Raw genomic sequence first — 20,211 nt, 5'->3', positions numbered from 1 at the left:
ATAAAGCCATAAGGCTTCAATATTTTATTTTGATGGTTTTCTCCGAGGCACTTCAAAGGAAAAGGGTGGCTTAATAAAAACCAGGGGGAGTTAACTCGACTCTAGATCGAAAGTTCTGTTGCCATTTTTAAGAGTGAAAAGCGATCAGAGGGCAAATAGTCCCTAAGCTTTCTTTTTCCAAAATGCATCCGATCAAAATTTTGCGATACCCATTTCTTTTAAAATAGTTCAAAGATCAGAAAACAACAAATCCGTATGATTGACAGTCTTCAAGATCTCTTTTTTCCTTTTTGGGAATAGGAGTGGTTTGTCAAATGCGAAATTGTTGTGGCGCCAAATCTGAATAAATTGACATTTGAAACAACAGCGAGAATTGCTGCACACGCAAATCAATAGCAATTTCAAAACGTTTAGCAGAGACCAGATCAACACTAAAGGATGTTTTTTTCTTGATCTTTCTTAAAGCGTACTTTACAACAGAAAAAGTAATTGAAAAGGTAGAGCGCTGGAACTTACCCAAGCTCTTTTTCAAATTTACTTCCAATTGACGGATCAAGTGACGAAAATTCAGTTTTAAAATAGTCAATCCACGTAATTTTAGAAATGTTAAGAGTAGAGGTCCGCTCGGAACGTTCAAAACTTTTCCACAAAAGAAAAGGATCATTCCTATATTGTCTATATTTTTTGTATCAGCATGGTTTTGTGGTCCTTAAGAGCTCTTGCATTTTTTTTTGTTTTAAACGAAAATTGTTTACTATACCAGAACGTGGTCTATCACATTCATTCTCAATTTGGAGCCATAGCTTAGCTGATTCATATGCTGAAACAATATTTGAGTTTTTTGACCAATCAACCACTTCTCTTTTTTTTTGCGAACACATCTAGTTGGAACTGCAATAAGTTTTATACATCGAAAAGCGTGATCCATTTCTACAAGATAACTTGTAATCTGAATTTCGAACTGACGCTCGCTAAGATAAGAACTACAGTCGGGGCTAAGGAGATAAAATGGAATCTCGATTTTTTTAAGAAGCCAGTCACATTCTAACTTAAATAACTGGCCATTAATGTGGCTCCAATTTTGGATCTCGAACTATTTTTTGAAGTTAGTAGTTTTGGTAGCATTGATGCACTCAATATATGCAAATATTGGAAGGTTATCATAGCAAAAGCCTTTACGCAAGACTGTGGCTTGGTTCAAGGAAAAGAAAAAACAATAAGATCAAGGTTCGACATTGAGGAACTAGTACCTATATAAGTAAAATTTTCATCTTTTTCAGTCAGAGAGTAAAATGGTGGAATGAAGCTCCAAAGCAACTGACTCCTTGGGAAGCTTTTGTTCGTAAAGTCACAATTGAAGTTACCAATGATTATAATGCGTGAGTCAGATGACTTCTCCACTTTCTTGATGAGTCGGCACACTTTTTTGCAAGCACTTAGATATATGGAATTAGAGTTTTCATTGCGCTAATTCGTCGGGAGGTAAATGTTTATTATCAAGATATCCAGGCATGATACTGCAAGAACAAAATCGCCAGATTTAATATGATTGCATTTTAAAGTAGCTAGAATGGCAAAGCCACCTGAGTGGGGGGCATCCACGTGCTGGAGTAAATATTACATGGGAGAAAAATACAAAGCAATTAGGCAAAATTTTTACAAGCTCTTTTTTATCCGTTGAAAGAAAACTTTTTTGAAGACATATCATATCATATTTTTTGAGTAATTGGATCAAAATTAGAAATTTATCAGTGACTTTCCCATTTATATTCCATCATGGGACTGATATAAGGCGCGTCATTCATTTACATGGTAGCTGTTGTATGTTTGTTTGCTATGACTGTTTATTTAATTTCTGTTCGTTTTGGGTTTTGCTCAGTCTATAAAATTAATTTAAGTTGTTTTTAGTTTAAGTTAAGCCATCACAGATTTTTTTCCTGCTTATCTTAAGTTTGGTAATGCATTTATTATTCTTTGAAAAATGTTTTTCCGGAGTTTTTTTTTTATTAATCTTGCAGATAAAACGACCGAATGAAAATCTGAATAGTGGATGCAATTGGGCAAGAAAATTAAATTACAAACACGTTACTATTTGGATTTTGGAACTAGGGCTATTGCAAGTAGATTGAGATTGGATAGAGGTTCAAATCACCAGTGCCTTTGAGATAATGCCATCAAGTAGCTTAAGAAATGATTCAAGGCTGGGGCTTCCATTTCAAACAGCTAAGTTAGTAGAGTATTACTTTGTAACTCTAGAAAAGAATGGTAGCCTAGAATTCTGTCTTGCAAGCAGACATTTCTAGAACTAGGCTATAGCTGATAATATCATGTTTTAATCACTCGTATTTTTATTGTAATTTTTATTCTTTAATTGTCTTCTAAGGCATCTTATCACCAAGGTTAGACCAAAGGAACTATTTTGAACCCATTGTGGTAAAATTCTAGTTAATTGACTTCTTGCTATCTCAGAAAGGGTTTAGGTTAGGAAAATGAAACTTTCAGGGATGAATCTACAGAATAAAGTATGTTCCGGGAATGTATTCTGCAAGCAACTACCTTCACTACTTCTCCCTCTAGAAGGCCCTGAAATTTGCCTACATGACAGGTCTATACCTATTGAAATTTTGACAAAACAACATTTTACCTTAATTTTCAGTTACTAGTTGCTTTTTATCTGCCTTTAGTTCTGAAAAATGCAATTCCTGTTATTTGAGTAGAAGTTTGAGCCATATCAATGTTTTTTTTTCAAAATTTAGGAAATGTATTTGCATATCTTTAAAACCTTATAAAATGGAATCGAGCAAATTTATGAAGCTGAAAACAATTTTGTTGTACTTCAATTAAGCAGAAGATCTATTTTGCAACGTTTCACTTTTATAATGTACATATTTTTAAAGGTCACCAAAGGTCAGGGCCTTCTAGAGGGTGAAGGAGTGGAGGTAGGTACTTCAAAATACCTTCCCAGGACACACTTTAGGATGTAGCTAAACCCTTTCTGAGATGGCAAGAAGTCAATTAACTAGAATTTTACCCCCACTGTTGCCTGAAATGTTCTTTTTTGTGGTTGTGACTAATTATACTGGTAAATTTATAGAAAACAGTATAAATGGCTTTTGTATAAAGTGAATATAACACTCAATGCTTTTTTAATGCTCTTTACAAATATAATAATTGCTTCTATTGGAAATTCAGATTTAAGCACTTTTTAACCTCTTAAAAATTACCTAAATATGGGGTATAGAAAAGGCTTAAAACATTGGTCTCAGACTTTAAAACATTGGACTCAGACTTTAAAACATTGGACTCAAACTTACCATTTCATTATAAATCCATATTGTAAAGAGCATAAAAGAGGCATTGAGCATTATATTCACTTTATACAAAAGCCAGTTATACTGTTTGCTATAATTTTACCATCATTCCCATATGTATTGGATATTGAAGTAAAATACTTGTCCTAGTTTATAGTTAATTCTCCTCATAATGGAACATTAGGCTATAAAGTTCTGAAACAACTTGAAATCCCAGGATATATGTAAAACTTTCCTAATTTTGTGGGTTTGGAATATTTATGTATTTGTTTTTCATCAGCAGCTGGTTTGTAATGTCAATTTAAATAGCAAAATGTGTACATTTTTGTATAAAGCCCAGAACTATGTCTAGGCATACTGAGAGGGGTGGGATACAATTAAGGCAGTATTGTTTAGCCCAATAGCCTATACCCAGAACAAGAATTGAATAGAAAATTATATTTAGGCCTACATTTAACTCAGTTTGAAAATTAATCCATGATTTGAAGAAAAACTACTAAAGTTCTTACTCTATTCTTAGCAGGGTCAAAATCTAATTGGTTTACATTATTGATTTCAGCTGAATTGCATAACATCCTCTTCCCTAATGCTTTGATCATTTTCTAGAGTAAATACTAAATTTCTTGATTTTATTGGGCTACATTCTTTTTTGTACTTGGTTCTCCCAGACATTTTTTGTTTCATGCATTAAGTCAAAACTGTTGTAAGCCAATTACTTGCAAAAGAATATGGCCTACATGCAGTAAATATTAGTAAGACAACTCTTTTTTCTCTTCATGAACAAAAAAATGTAGGCAATTTTTTTCTACCCATTGGGATAAGTTTCATATTGATACTGTCAGGCTGAAAAGTGTTGACTAAACTAAAAACAAAACAAGAAAAACATGCTTGAATTTACATTAAATATGCCTTTAATTATTGAGAACATATTAGTAAAGTCAATTTCTCCTCTTATGAAATTGAAATGAAGACAACTTTAATTGTTTCTAAACAACATTGATAAACAAGCCTGGAAAGATATTACATGGCCTTGGTAGCTGATCATTGTTTTTTTTTTAATTCATAAAGGATCAAAGCTATTTGTGGAATACCTAAAACTCAATTTTAAGCAAACATTCAATCACATATGATATGGATACTTAAAACACATTCTCCATGAAGTCTTTGTTTAGGCTATTAATCTATTCCTTATAGTTTTGAATTCACCTGGCTCAATAACTATCCAAGACAATAAATAGCTCTTAAACTAGAATTTGAGCACCAGTTTCTCACTGCAGCAATGTTTTCCTCTTTTTCCTGCCTGAATAAGTTCCTCCTGTGGCTTTAGAACATAAGTCCACTACAGTCCCATGCTCCCTAAACTTTGTAACCAAACTAACGATCACTGATTTTGGTGGAAAGTTCTGGCAATAGAAACATTTTTGAAACTGAATCTGTGCACTCTGGTATGATTTTGTTGCAAAATAGGTCTCCTGGGACAATATCTTCTTCTGATTTGTCCAAGATTTTTTTTGGGCAATTATAGCTGCAAACACTCATCCATAGGTTCACCTTTCATGTCCTGCAACAGAAAAGATATTCATTAAAAAATTGACTTTTTTTGTCAAATAAAACTTGGGTACGTGTCTTTTTGGGTCACCCTGTAGTTCACAAGACCAAAATTTATTATCTATTGTCCCAACAGTAGCACCTGGTCTTACTGATTAAGTGGGGACAACTTCTGTGAACTACCATCACAACAACAATAGTTTTTCGTAACTATTACTGCACCTGGGTAGCACTGCTTTCCAAAATAGCTTTGTTTAATGAACTATCAAAAGGTCACTTTACATTTTTTTTTATAAAATTCTTAGTGTCATAGTTAGTGTCAGTGGCTTTGAAGTTGAGTTTAGAATGTTATGCTGAATTTCAGATTGAAATCAATCAGACAGTTTTATTGTGAATTTATGATGCCTCTGTTAAACCACCATCTTTGGTTTAATTGTCTTGGTAAGTAAAATCTTGTGGTCCTAGAGTGATTTCTAAGGCTGTTTTCCAAATAAACAGAGTCTTTTGTATTCCTTTTCACCCTGTCTAAACTTAGTTTAAAATCAAACATAGTGACAATGATCAGCACCAATTCACAAAATTGGAAGGGAGGAGAGCAAGAACCTTTATGAAGAGAAAAAAAAGTTTTTTTAAAATCTAGGGGGGGGGAGGTAGGCAATTTTGTTGTTTTCAGTTTATTTTGGTGAAAATGCCTAAAAGTATTTTGAAAATATAGGAGGGGGAGGGATCATGAATCTTAATTGGTAATTGACCCCTCCCCTTCATTTGGTGCCCCTTTTGACAGTGCATAATACTTGACAATACAATTCATGCAATGAGTACCATATGTCTATATTCTTCCTTTGAAAGTGTAGGTAATTGCTAGTGAATGAAAATAATGTGTAGTTTGGCTCAATTACACATAGTATTTCCTGCATATACTTGGAAATAACTGAATCCCCCCACCCCTCACATGAACACTGAAAGAGAAGGTATTCTTCCTCCCCCATGGGATTGTTCTGAAGGACATCCTTTCTAGAAAAATAAAAAATAATGGACAAAAGTGAGCTTTTTTCTTGTGTTGGCCTTCCTCCCATTTTTTTTCATAAAACATTCTGTCAATTACTATGTTTAGGCCACAACCTAAATAAATGTTTTTACAAGTACATTTTATTCTGTAAAATGCAGTACTTAGACTCTACAGTCAAAACTGGCACTACTCATCTCTGCTTCATGTCCTTTTTGCAAGGAAGTGCAGTGGGTGGCTGAGGACCAGCTATCCTCTGCTTTTGCACACCCTTTTTGTGTCCTTCAGTATGTTGTTTCAGCTGGATTTGAACTCTAGTTTCTGTATTTCTAAGCTGATATCAAACACAATGCACTACCACAGTTGTAAAATAGAAGTTATTTTATTAGTGCAATCAATAGCCTTTTTGTGCTAACTATCTGTAGCTGTTGGTTAATCTTTACTTTACAGTTATACATATACCTATTGTTACCTATGGTTATACCTATTGCATTTAAATTGGTCCCAAAGTGTAGAACCAATTGCTGACTGGACTCTCTTGATCTTTCTTTTTCTGTAAATTCTCTCCTTATTTTTGTAGAAATGCATTAGATATTGCCAAGAAAGTTGATGCAAAAAACAAAGATTTGAAAAATATTGAAGATTTACTATTGCCCAGTTTTCTGGATGGAAAAAGGCAACTGACTGACACCTTTTTAGGACTTGTCAAAAACCAGGAATTGGATGGACTTGGAAGAATAGAAGAAGCAGTCTGGCGTAAAGCATTTTATGAACCATACACACTTGGGAAGCAGTTTCTACTGGTTATCATTTCTACTCTTATTATTGTGGATGGTTTAACCAATTTATTATTAAAAAAGAAATAAGACGAAAAGCTAATGGGGAGGGACAAAAGAAACAAAATAATAGTGAAAATCTATTTAGATATTTCCTAAGTTGTTTTTAATTTCAAAAATAGAAACAAAACTAGAAATAATCCCAATAGAAGAATATAAAAAGATAAAGGTGAAAATGAAGCATAGAAATGGAATATATTTAATAATTAATTCAGTGACCTTCTATTATTTTGCAATAATTGTATTTAGGTTGTAGTGACCTATAATAGTAACCTATATACATATATAATTTGAATTACCGGATTATATTATTATTGAATAATAACATTATATTATAATTGGATAACAGCAACAGACCACATATAGTCTCTACAGGTGGCAGGAGAAAAGTAGATAGAAGAGGGGTGAAGAAGTTGTTAGAAAGAGCAATTGTATATGCTGGGCTTCTCCCTTAAATTGCAGGGACATGGTAGAAAGCTGTCAATGCTTCCTTTACTTCTCCCATGCTTGCCTTCAACTTTACAAGGTTGAGAAAAATGGTATCTGACTTTTGGCCAAGAGGGCAAATAAAATATTACTTGCTCATAAGGAGGTGTCCAGTAATCCAGATGCCATGATTTGGATCATTTTTTCATGTGGCAACACCATTCAGGGCAAACTAAACACGTAGAAAATTTGAGAAAAATGGAAGTGTAACAGGTTTAAAAGAACAACAAATAGTCAAAGTCCCATAATAAATGTTAGTATACCCATACAGCTCTCTCCAACACGTGCCAAAGAAGCTATTTAAAATAACAAGAGCAGGGCTACATCAGCTAAAAACTTCAGACAAAATAGTAAAGCTAAGCCAAATGATGCACTTGCTGGAAGCAAAATGAGCTAGGTCCTTCTACCAACTCCATCACCTGTCTAAATTTAGATCCCTTGCATTACCCCACCAAAATCAAACCTCAAGTTCTGGATCAGTATTATTGAGCAATGTTTGACAAGAATGCACTTAGTGCACTCTATCACCCTAACAGCTTAATCTTGCAGAGTTATCCTGCTGTAAATACAATTATTTGTGCTGGTGCAGAAAAAAAATTAAGAGAGGAATAGAAAATGAACTTCGTGATCATTGATATCCACGAGTCCTGAACAATTTCGAGATCTGTACAAGAAATCAAACTAACAGAAGAAAATAACCTTGGAGCCATCCTAACGACCGATGATGTTGTTGAAGCCGTCTGACTTGGTAGACTGAAAGGAAGCATTAACTGAGCCTTAAATCAACTCTGCATCTCTGAGCATCTAGTGATGAGTACACCCAGCCAATTTTTACTCAAATCTGGACCCAACTCTGAGGCAGAGAAGAGCCCTAGCAGAAATTCATCTGTCAAAAAGAAATGGTGAGAACCAGCATACACAAAAGGACTATCATTATCAAGGGACTATTAAAGGACTATCATATCAACCAAACACAAAAGGACTATGAAACAACAATTAGAGCTCTACAAGGCACTAACTGGCTTGAGACCAAAAAGCTAAAATCCAGACACAAAAAGGGCCTCAAAATACTTTAGCTAAATGCAGACTCCCTTCCAATTTAACTTGACGAATTGAAGCATCTAATTTCTCTTGAAACCCCATATATTGTTGGAATTGTTGAATTTAAATCCAAAAATACATGTCAACCAACCAAACCTCCCGAATTTTCAATTCCAGCCTATGCAAATCAAACAGTTCATGGTAACAAACTGTAGTAAGGAGTGACCCGGCTCAATAGTAAACGAAACTCTAAAAAACGGAATTTCGATGCTAAAAGATATATCAAAAGAATTGGATTTTTATGCTGATTTTAAATATATAAGTTTCATCAAATTTAGTCTTTGTCATCAAAAGTTACGAGCCTGAGAAAATTTGCCTTATTTTGGAAAATAGGGGGAACACCCCCCAAAAGTCATAAGATCTTAACGAAAATCACACCATCGCATTCAGCATATCAGAGAACCCTATTGTAAAAATTTCAAGGTCCAATCTACAAAAATGTGGGATTTCGTATTTTTTGGCAGAATACAAATCATGGGTGCGTGTTTAATTGTTTGTTTGTTTTTTTTCCCTGGGGTCATCGTATTGACCAAGTGGTCCTAGAGTGTTGCAAGAGGGCTCGTTCTAAGGAAATGAAAAGTTCTAGTGCCCTTTTTAAGTGACCAAAAAAATTGGAGGGCACCTAGGCCCCCTCCCACGCTCATTTTTTTCCCGAAGTCAACGGATCAAAATTTTGAGATAGCCATTTTGTTCCACATAGTCGAAAACCATAATAACTATGTCTTTGAGGATGACTCCCCCCCCCACAGTCCCTGGGGGAGGGGCTGCAAGTTACAAACTTTGACCAATGTTTACATACAGTAATGGTTATTGGGAAGTGTACCGACGTTTTCAGGGGGATTTTTTGGTTTGGGTGTGGGGTTCAGGGAAGGGGGCTATATGGGAGGATATTTCCTTGGAGGAATATTTCATGGGGGAAGAGAAATTCAATGAACAGGGCGCAGGATTTTCTAGCATTACTATTAAAAAAAAAACAAAACAATGAAAATATAAATATGAAAAAGTTTTTTCAATTGAAAGTAAGGAGAAGCATTAAAACTTAAAACGAACAGAGATTATTACGCTTATGAAGGATTCTAAAAATACTTTAGCATAAAGAGCGAGGTATTTAGGAGGAGATAAATACTTCGCTCTTTATGCTAAATTATTTTTAGTAATTTCAACTATTTATTCTACGGCTTTTCTGATTCAGGGGTCATTCTTAAAGAATTGGGACAAAACTTAAGATTTAGTGTGAAGAGCGAGGTATTAACGAGGAGACAAACCCCCTCATATATATAATCAAAAATATAAGAATATAAAAGTTTGTTACGTAAGCTAATTCTTAAGTTACGTTTATTTTTACTAATAAAAATGTTCGTTAAAAATTAAAAGTTCTAGTTGCCTTTTTAAGTAACCGAAAAATTGAAGGGCAACTAGGCCTCCTTCCCCACCCGTTATTTCTCAAAATCGTCTGATCAAAACTAAGAGAAAGCCATTTAGCCAAAAAAAGAATTAATATGCAAATTTCATTTTAATAATTTATGTACGGAGAGCCAAAATCAGACATGCATTAATTCAAAAACTTTCAGAAATTAAATAAAAAAAAAGTTTTTTGAAATGAAAGTAAGGAGCGACATTAAAACTTAAAACGAACAGAAATTACTCCGTATATGAAAGGGGCTTTTCCTCCTCGACACCCCGCTCCTTGCGCTAAAGTTTGATTCTTTCTCGCAACTCTACTTTTTAAAATAATTAAAAACTTTAGCGTAAAGAGCGGGGTGTCGAGGAGGAAAAGCCCCTTTCATATACGGAGTAATTTCTGTTCGTTTTAAGTTTTAATGTCGCTCCTTACTTTCATTTCAAAAAACTTGTTTTTTTTTATTTAATCATTCTATAGATCTTGAAGATAAGAATGTCAGAGGGATATTATGCTACACTCATGAAAAATGCAACATAGCTAATGCTAGTGTAAAAATAAATGGATTATGTAGTATATGGCTACAGCTAACCCAGAGAAATATAAAAATGCTAAACATTGGAATTATGTACAGAAGTCCTTCAAGCACCCTTGAAAATGATAACCTTCTTCTCTCACAAATTTATGAGAATTTTAGACCAAATAGCGTACTACTAGCATCATTTTGGGTGATTCCAAGTACCCACTGACTGATTGGGATGCACAATATATACAATTTTCACTTGGGTCACCATATAAAAAAAAAAATCTCAAAGCCAATAAATGACAACAGAGAAAAGATAAACCAACAACACTTGATCTGGTCCTGTGCAGCAATGGCTCAGAAATTTAAACAGTTAGAGTTGAGGCGCCTCTGGGCAAGTCGGATTATGCTACTATTACTGTTGAATTGAAAGCTGAACCAAAACACAAATACACCAATGAAAATAAACTTAATTATTATAAAGCAGACTATAAATCATTTGAATCAAGAAATTGAAATACTTAAAGTTGAGGCGCCTCTTGACAAGTCAGATCATGCTACTATTACTGTTGAATTGAAAGCTGAAATAAAACGCAAATACAACATAGAAAATGAACTTGATTATTGTAAAGCAGACTATAAATCAATTGAATCAAGAAATTGAAATAGTTAAAGTTGAGGTGCCTCTTGGCAAGTCGGATCATGCTACTATTACTGTTGAATTGAAACCCGAAACAAAACACAAATACAACAATGGAAATAAACTTAATTTTTCTAAAGCAGACTATAAATCAATTGAATCAAGAAATTGAAATAGTTAAAGTTGAGGTGCCTCTTGGCAAGTCGGATCATGCTACTATTACTGTTAAATTGAAACCTGAAACAAAACACAAATACAACAATGGAAATAAACTTAATTTTTATAAAGGAGACTATAAATCAATTGAATCAAGAAATTGAAATAGTTAAAGTTGAGGTGCCTCTTGGCAAGTCGGATCGTGCTACTATTACTGTTGAATTGACACCTGAAACAAAACACAAATACACCAATGAAAATAAACTTAATTATTATAAAGCAGACTATAAATCATTTGAATCAAGAAATTGAAATACTTAAAGTTGAGGCGCCTCTTGACAAGTCAGATCATGCTACTATTACTGTTGAATTGAAAGCTGAAATAAAACGCAAATACAACATAGAAAATGAACTTGATTATTGTAAAGCAGACTATAAATCAATTGAATCAAGAAATTGAAATAGTTAAAGTTGAGGTGCCTCTTGGCAAGTCGGATCATGCTACTATTACTGTTGAATTGAAACCCGAAACAAAACACAAATACAACAATGGAAATAAACTTAATTTTTCTAAAGCAGACTATAAATCAATTGAATCAAGAAATTGAAATAGTTAAAGTTGAGGTGCCTCTTGGCAAGTCGGATCATGCTACTATTACTGTTAAATTGAAACCTGAAACAAAACACAAATACAACAATGGAAATAAACTTAATTTTTATAAAGGAGACTATAAATCAATTGAATCAAGAAATTGAAATAGTTAAAGTTGAGGTGCCTCTTGGCAAGTCGGATCGTGCTACTATTACTGTTGAATTGACACCTGAAACAAAACACAAATACAACAATGGAAATAAACTTAATTTTTATAAAGCAGACTATAAATCAATTGAATCAAGAAATTGAAATAGTTAAAGTTTAGGTGCCTCTTGGCAAGCCGGATCATGCTACTATTACTGTTGAATTGACACCTGAAACAAAACACAAATACAACAATGGAAATAAACTTAATTTTTATAAAGCAGACTATAAATCAATTGAATCAAGAAATTCAAATAGTTAAAGTTGAGGTGCCTCTTAGCAAGTCGGATCATGCTACTATTACTGTTGAATTGAAACCTGAAGCAAAACACAAATACAACAATGGAAATAAACTTAATTTTTATAAAGCAGACTATAAATCAATTGAATCAAGAAATTGAAATAGTTAAAGTTTAGGTGCCTCTTGGCAAGCCGGATCATGCTACTATTACTGTTGAATTGAAACCTGAAACAAAACACAAATACAACTATGAAAATAAGCTTAATAATTATAAAGCAGACTATAAATCAATTGAATCAAGAAATTGAAATAGTTAGAGTTGAAGTATTTCTGGGCAAGTCGGATCATGCTACTATTACTGTTGAATTGAAACCTGAAACAAAACACAAATACAACTATGAAAATAAACTTAATAATTATAAAGCAGACTATAAATCAATTGAATCAAGAAATTGAAATAGTTAGAGTTGAGGTATTTCTGGGCAAGTCGGATCATGCTACTATTACTGTTGAATTGAAACCTGAAACAAAACAGAAATACAACAATGAAAATAAACTTAATTTTTATAATCATGCTACTATTACTGTTGAAATGAAACCTGAAACAAAACACAAATACAACTATGAAAATAAACTTAATAATTATAAAGCAGACTATAAATCAATTGAATCAAGAAATTGAAATAGTTAGAGTTAAGGTATTTTTGGGCAAGTCGGATCATGCTACTATTACTGTTGAATTGAAACCTAAACAAAACACAAATACAACAATGAAAATTAACTTAATTTCTTTAAAACAGACTTTAAATCAATTCAATCAAGAAATTGAAATAGTCAGAGTTGAGGTACCTCTGAGCAAGTCGGATTATGCTACTATTACTGTTGAATTGAAACCTGAAACAAAACACAAATACAACAATGAAAACAAACTTAATTTTTATAAAGCAGACTATAAATCAATTGAATCAAGAAATTGAAATAGTTAAAGTTGAGGTGCCTCTTAGCAAGTCGGATCATGCTACTATTACTGTTGAATTGAAACCTGAAGCAAAACACAAATACAACAATGGAAATAAACTTAATTTTTATAAAGCAGACTATGAATCAATTGAATCAAGGAATAGAAATAGTTAAAGTTGAGGCGCCTCTTGGCAAGTCGGATCATGCTACTATTACTGTTGAATTGAAAGCTAAAATAAAACACAAATACAACATAGAAAATAAACTTCATTTCTATAAAACAGACTTTATATCAATTCAATTCAAGTCGGATTATGCTACTATTACTGTTGAATTGTAACCTGAAACAAAACCCAAATACAACAATGAAAATAAACTTAATTATTAAAAAGTAGACTATAAATCAATTGAATCAAGAATTTGAAATAGTTAGAGTTGAGCTATCTCTGGGCAAGTCGGGTCATGCTACTACTACTCTTTGAACTGAAAGCTGAAATAAAACACATATACAACATAGAAAATGAACTTAATTATTATAAAACAGACTATAAATCAATTGAATCAAGAAACTGAAATAGTTACAGTTGAGGTGCCTCTTTGCAAGTCGGATCCTGCTACTGTTATTATAGAATTGAAAACTGAAACAAAGCACTAATACAGCAATGAAAACAAACATAGCAGTTGAGACACCTCAACTCTAACTATTTTAATTTCTTGATTCAATTGATTTATAGTCTGCTTTATAATAACTCTTTATTTTCATTGTCGTATTTGTGTTTCGTTTCAGCTTTCAGCTCAACAGTAATAGTACCGTAATCCGACTTGCCCAGAGGGGGCTCAAATCAAACTTTTTTAATTTCGTGAGTCAATTGATTTAGAGTCTGCTTTATAATAATTAAGTTTGTTTACATTACTGTTATTCGTAGAAACTTCACCCGAAGCAATCCTCAGCTTTTTTCAACTCTATGCAAGTCTCTTGTTCAGCCTATCAGTGAATATGGTCACAGAACAATAAGACCTCACCTTCAAAAAAGACATTGATGCATTTGAGAAGATTCAGCGAAGAGCAACACAATTCTATTCGAAAACTAAGAAGCCTCTCCTACTGTGGACGATTGGAAAAGCTGTCACTTCCTTCCATATCTTATAGACTCCTCCGAGGTGATCTTATTGAAACTTTCAAGCTATGTCGCTAATACTACAATTATGTTGAAGCATAGGAAATACTCTTCTTCAACACAAACAATCTGTGAGGACACAACTTTAAGCTAAAACAAAACACCTTCAATAAAGAAGTTGAAAGGTGGTCCTTCTAAAACCGAGTAGTCAAGGAATGGAACAACCTCCCCAAGGAAGTGGTTATGGCTGACTCTACCAATTCTTTCAAAAATAGTATTGACAAGCTTTTTAGTGAATGTACATGTTTTAGAGACGAAAGCCTTTTAATTGCAGCATATTATTATTATTAAATTTGGATTAATATATTTCAGTGTTATCTTGGTTTTGTAAGGGATCAATCCCAAAATCTATGTGAAAGATCTTAGATATATGGAAACAACTCGGGAGTTTTTTCCTAACTTTGACAATAAAGTGAAATATAAAATAATAATACGTAATCTATATCAAGGAACAGAAAAAAACTTACTTGTATGAAAGTTTTTTTTGCTCATATTTAGTTTTGCTGTTTATATTTTTCTTGACAGTTTTTACTTTTCTGTTTTCTGGTTTTTTCTTATTATTTCTCTCTTTTATTGAAGACCGGTTAGAAGAAATCTTTGCCCCAGCTTCTACATTTAAGATATTTTTTTTCTGGCTAAAAATGTTCCTCTTTTTATTCTGTATTCCATTTTCTTTATTGCGTCTAGTTAGTATGGTTTTGGAACCCGTTTTTTAGGTCTCCTGTCATGTCTTTGATTTTGGGACCTTTTTGTATTTCTCCTCTTGTTCATGTGTCCTGTTCGTATTTTATTAATATAATCTAGCCCTAATTTCATTCCTAATTAATTCAAATACAAAGTTGTATTTGAGAAACAAATCCGTCGTTCATGCTAAGGAACAAATACTATATGCTTCTCTTTTCAAGAATAAAAAACAGAACACATCTAATTTTGTAATGATTGTTTCTATTTTTTTTGTAGAAAGCTGGAAAACTTGAAACTCACAGTGGAATCTTAAAAGCTCATCTCTACTCAGGGGTCGCTTTTTACAGTCAACTACTAGAACTTGTAATTGCATCAAGTCATCACCAAACTGGGAATTTGAAATCGCTAAAAGACACAGGTGAGTATCTCTTGTCTATAAAACCCCTTACATTTGTTAAAACCTCTTAAGTTGTGTGGAAAATAGTTTTTGTAATATCTTGAGAAACATATTATCTTAATGATAAAAATTAGATATAAATTACAAGTGTAATTAAGAAAGATGGTGTAACGTCCGCATTTTAGACCCTAGAGGCAAAACAAACAATAAATATTAAGAAAGATGGTGCTTAGGTCCATATTTTGGACCCTAGAGTCAAAACACACAATAAATATTAAAAAAAATGGTGTTTAGGTCAACATCTTGTACCCTAGAGCCAAAACAAAACAATAAATATTAAGAAAGACGATATTAGGTCCCCATTTTTGACCCTGGAGGGAAAACAAGCAATACATGTTAAGAAAGATGGTGTTTAGGTCTACATTTTGGACACTAGAGTCAAAATAATAAATATCTACATTAAAAATTATGGGTAACTTTTAAGTTACCCATATTCTTTGATCTTAATGCTACTTATGTATTTGTAATAACATTATATGCCTATAAACAATATAAAATTACATTTGCTGCATAAGTTTAATTAAATATAACTAAAAAAGCGAGTATTCTGGGTCCTGATGATGAACTCTTTTTTAAAGGCAAAGAGGTGAATGCAAATTGCAGTAGGTATGCAATACGGGACCCGGGGTTCGATCCAAGCTATGGTGGGAGCGACGCAAGGGTCTTTGCTGTCATGAAGATTCGTCAAATCGTGGAGTAGATTGGATCGAATTAGATATAGATATTAGATTAAATATATTATTATATGATAAATTAACTTTAATTAACTCCAATAACTAAAAAGCTGGTATTTCATGAGCACAATTTGAACTGAGTTTTATAAAGGGAGGGAGGGAGGGAGAGAGAGGGGAATTTGCACCTCTTGGTTGTATATCCAGATATAGGCCACTCGTCTCACTCTAGGAGGTGTGGGGTCTGCCTTCCTATTCTTCTGTATCTGTGCATGGTTTATGACCTCAAACTCATTGTCAGACATGTTATTTCAGTCTTTCTGTGAGACAGGAAGAGAAAGAGAGCTAATAATTTTTCTGGGAACCTTTGCCTCCAGAGACCCCCAGCAATATTTACTGTAAAATTTTATCTATTTAAGCATAGTTTTATGGAACCTTTTCATATCTAGACTTGAGTTGGTCTGTTATTTCTTTTAGATTTTTTTTTCCTTGGTTTGCTTTTTTCTCTCTTTTTGGAATTCGTATATACTGTAGCCTACTGGACAGTTCGCGGTACCCTTGTATCCTTTCTACTTATCCACAAATCTGCAAATAACAAATACCACTTAAGGAAAAAGGAAGCTAAATAGAAACAAAGTTTTAGTACTTTAGGAATAAAAGTTACTAGTACCATAGACAGTATACCATTACCCAGCTAAATCAAATTGTCCCACCTGTAATTGCTACTACTCATACTTATCTTTTTCTTGGAGCTGGATCAGACATTTCCCTTCTACCTTGGAATTTAAAATTCATATGTTACTAGGAAATTTGTTTAACTTTAAGCTCCCCAGAGTCACAGTGATTGAGCCTATAGAGTAACAGCAGTGACCCCCCACCTTAAGACGAAGGGTTTCCTGCACCAAAACTTGAACCCCCGTTCCAAACCATGTAGAATTACAAGTCCAGGGTTCCATTCACTTGGCTAGACTGTTACTCACAGTAAAATTTAAAAGTAGAGACAACTTTCGAATTTTTCCTTCGTAACTTTAGGTATTGATCGTTCTTTTTTTTTCTTTTTTTTTTTTGTGAGACAATCTTGAGCTTCCACTCGTGTCAATTTCACTTACTCTTTCGGATGGCCTTGTAAAGATAAAACGCTTAAGTGACAATTTGTCATTTACCGATCAGTTGCTATCAGCCATGCTATTAGAAGGTCCACCGTAACCATAGACAAAAAGTATATAATACAGGTCTCCAACTCGCCTATCCTGCAATATTAAAAAAGGGATTGGGTCAGGGCCCTTAATCGAGTAGGTAGGGGCCCGTTTGGAAGTTTTTTTTTACAGGGCTATCTCTTTATATTAAAATTTTAAGTAAAATTCAAATTTATCATATATATATATATATATATATATATATATATATATATATATATATATATATATATATATAGCAGTGGGAGACGAAGAGCTACGCGACAGGCTTTTAAATAATGATTCTTATTGTCCATTGTCTTCTATCCGAGGCTGTTTCCCCAGTTAAACAACAGTTTGGTTTAAATCATCCTCCATTTCTCGCATTTTCATGTAACCTTTAGCATAGTTGTTTGTGTCTCGCAATATTTTTTCCATGAGATCCATTGAGTTACGAGAGATGTCATGATCTAAAAGGTTTGCAAGATGATCTTTAGCAGCTTTATTTGGGCTTATAAAGTACAGTTGGTTTTATGAACGGGGTTCGAAACTACCTTTAGGGGTTTGTGATGGATGTCCCACTAATCTGATTTTGTGATAAATTTGTCCAGCTACGTTGAAGCTGAAAACATTACGACTATTGATTGTTTAATCATCCCTTACTTTGAATGACGCTAAAGGGAACATGAGTTCAAGTTTCGCGTTTGTTTATGCAGCTCCTTAGGGACCAAGTGATGTCCTATAACAGACCAAACTAATTCATTTAGTTCATGGAGGTAGAGTTGCAATTCGATCAAGCAGGCAACAACCCTCAAATAAACCACCTTTGTTGGCTAATTTTACTGCGGAAAAATGGAGCACTCCACAGGTAATACATACAGCGTTGAACGGTCCCAGTGATTTGTAATTCATACTTGCATAGTTTATGGTATCTTTATCGGGTTTTACTTGTTTTTGTGCCACATTTTGTTAGTGTCGGACATTGTGATGACATTGTTCGTCTAAGGTAATATTTCTTTCTTCTTCAATTCCATTTTTGATTTATTCTGATCCTCGCTGTCGCTTGTCTTCTAACAGCACAATTCTCTTTAATTTTTCGTACGTTTTGATACTCGCTTTTGTGTGTCTGCTAACCCCACAGTTATTTTTTCTTCACTTTCATTTTTGACACGTTCTGATTCTTGCTGCTGTTTGTAATTCTCTCTGCCTCTTATTTTCTAACTGCATACTTTTTTTTGCTGCCGTATATCTTCTAACAACATATTTCTTTGTTCTTCATTTTCATTCTTGATTCGCTTTAATTCTTGCTGCCACTTGTGTTTTTATGGCATATTCCTTTTTTCTTCAATTTCGTTGTTGACTCGTTGTAATTGTTGTTTTCTCAAGTATTGTGATTACATGCTTCTTTAATCGTCATTTTCGTTCATCGTTGCTTCAGACTTTCAATGCCCCTTTCCTTAGCTGCTCAGATTAGTCTTGTCACTTTTGAGGGTCTAGGTTGTTCATTTTCACCTGTTCATTTACATCTTTCAGGTTGTTTTCTTTATCTTCTCTCATTTGATGGTCTGGTTTGTTCATTTTGAGCTCACGTTTGGTCCTCTTTTGACCTATTTTGTCCTCATTTTGAGCTTACGTTAATTTATGTTTTTGTCCTTTAGATAATATGAAACTGCTGAAAATGCCTTTTGAAATTTAAATCACTAAACATAAATAAAATAATTTACATGTTTCAAAGTTTTGTGTTATAAAGTTTTATAAACCTATTTGAAAATCTAATTTCCTTCCATTTTCACTTTCAATCGACATAATTGCTAAATTATGTTATCTTTCCTGATTCATTGTTGATATCAGATAGTCTTTTATTGGCTTCAGCCTTGAAAATTAACTCTCTCCAGAAGTAACACTTACTGGAATTGTTAAGAATATTTCACAATTAAAACAAAATGTTCATTTTGATGGCAGCGCGGGGCCCGATTTGGCCCAACCGTACCAATCGCTCTTTATCCGGCCCTGGATCGGTTATTAAGCGTGCTTTAAGGCTATTAGCTATTACGATGCTGTGTGTTAGAAGACGGTATTTCTGTGTCTATAAAACGATCGATTTATTCAAATGATCAATTGATGTTTATTAAAAAATACTTATTGTACATTCGTAAAATAAGAACTGATAAGTAATCACAAGAATTTTTTGATTTTTTCAGAAGTTATTATTAGTTCTCTTGAACTTATTTTGTAAATGTTGTGAATAAGCTCGCCTTTAATAGGCGATGTTTATAAGATAAAATTTTTGGCAGAAAATGAAGATAGACTAGTAAAAGTAGCAAATTTTAACGATTGCCAGGCTATTGCTCAGTTGGACACCTGTATCACATACATTTTGTCTGCAGTCGTAACCCAGGATGAAACTTGGATATTAAATCAATGGTAAACTGAAGCTCGCTTAAAACTAATAAGAAAAAAATGGGACTAAGCATGAATCCCCCTGGTAGCCCAACATGTGATTCTGAAATATTGGATAGCTCATATTACAACTCAACTTTGTAACTTCTATCCGATAAATAATAGAAGAGAAACTTAATGATTTCATCAGATAAATCTATCTGTTTTAGAATTTAACAAATGCGATTCTTACAAACATAGTCAAAAGCTTATTCAAAGTTAACTACTACTGCTATCACAAACTCACGGCTATTGATGGCGTTTTATACAGCTGATTCAAGCTGGATTATTTTATCTTTCAATTTTCCGCCCCTTGAAAAATCAAGCCTGGGAATTCGGTAAAATTCTATTAATCTCCATAAACTATTCTAAGATCCTATGCAGCATCTTTTCAAAAAGTTTTCCAAGCTTTGGTGGTGGTGAGATTGGCCTAGAGGAATTGATTAAAACTGGAGGTCAACCTTGTTTTCTGATTGGAACTACAATGGAATTATAACGGTTTCTTTGTCCTTGAAAATGTTTGTTTAGTCCAAGCTTGGTTGTATACATGAAGTGAGTCATCATGGAAAGTTTCACCTGCTTTTATGACTCTTAAAAGTTT

General features: G+C 33.4%; 1 protein-coding gene across 2 annotated transcripts in view; it reads left to right on the top strand.

Moving 5' to 3' along the window:
• Positions 1-2,056: 2,056 nt before the first annotated feature.
• The window catches only part of LOC136027417 (nonsense-mediated mRNA decay factor SMG5-like), a 56,120-nt gene continuing 37,965 nt past the window's right edge, over positions 2,057-20,211 (top strand). Inside the window, exons 1-3 of one of the 2 annotated variants that reach the window (XM_065704664.1) lie at positions 2,057-2,227; positions 6,446-6,668; positions 15,145-15,286. In XM_065704664.1, the coding sequence (XP_065560736.1) occupies positions 2,169-2,227; positions 6,446-6,668; positions 15,145-15,286 (424 nt within the window). In that variant the 5' untranslated portion in view covers positions 2,057-2,168. The remainder of the gene's footprint in view (positions 2,228-6,445; positions 6,669-15,144; positions 15,287-20,211) is intronic. The other variant, XM_065704665.1, reaches the window with a different exon arrangement.

This window comes from Artemia franciscana, chromosome 5 (genome assembly GCF_032884065.1).
Source record: "Artemia franciscana chromosome 5, ASM3288406v1, whole genome shotgun sequence".
Lineage (NCBI taxonomy): Eukaryota > Metazoa > Arthropoda > Branchiopoda > Anostraca > Artemiidae > Artemia > Artemia franciscana.
The sequence above is the reverse complement of the archived record's forward strand: the minus strand, read 5'-3'. Positions and strand labels throughout refer to the sequence as shown.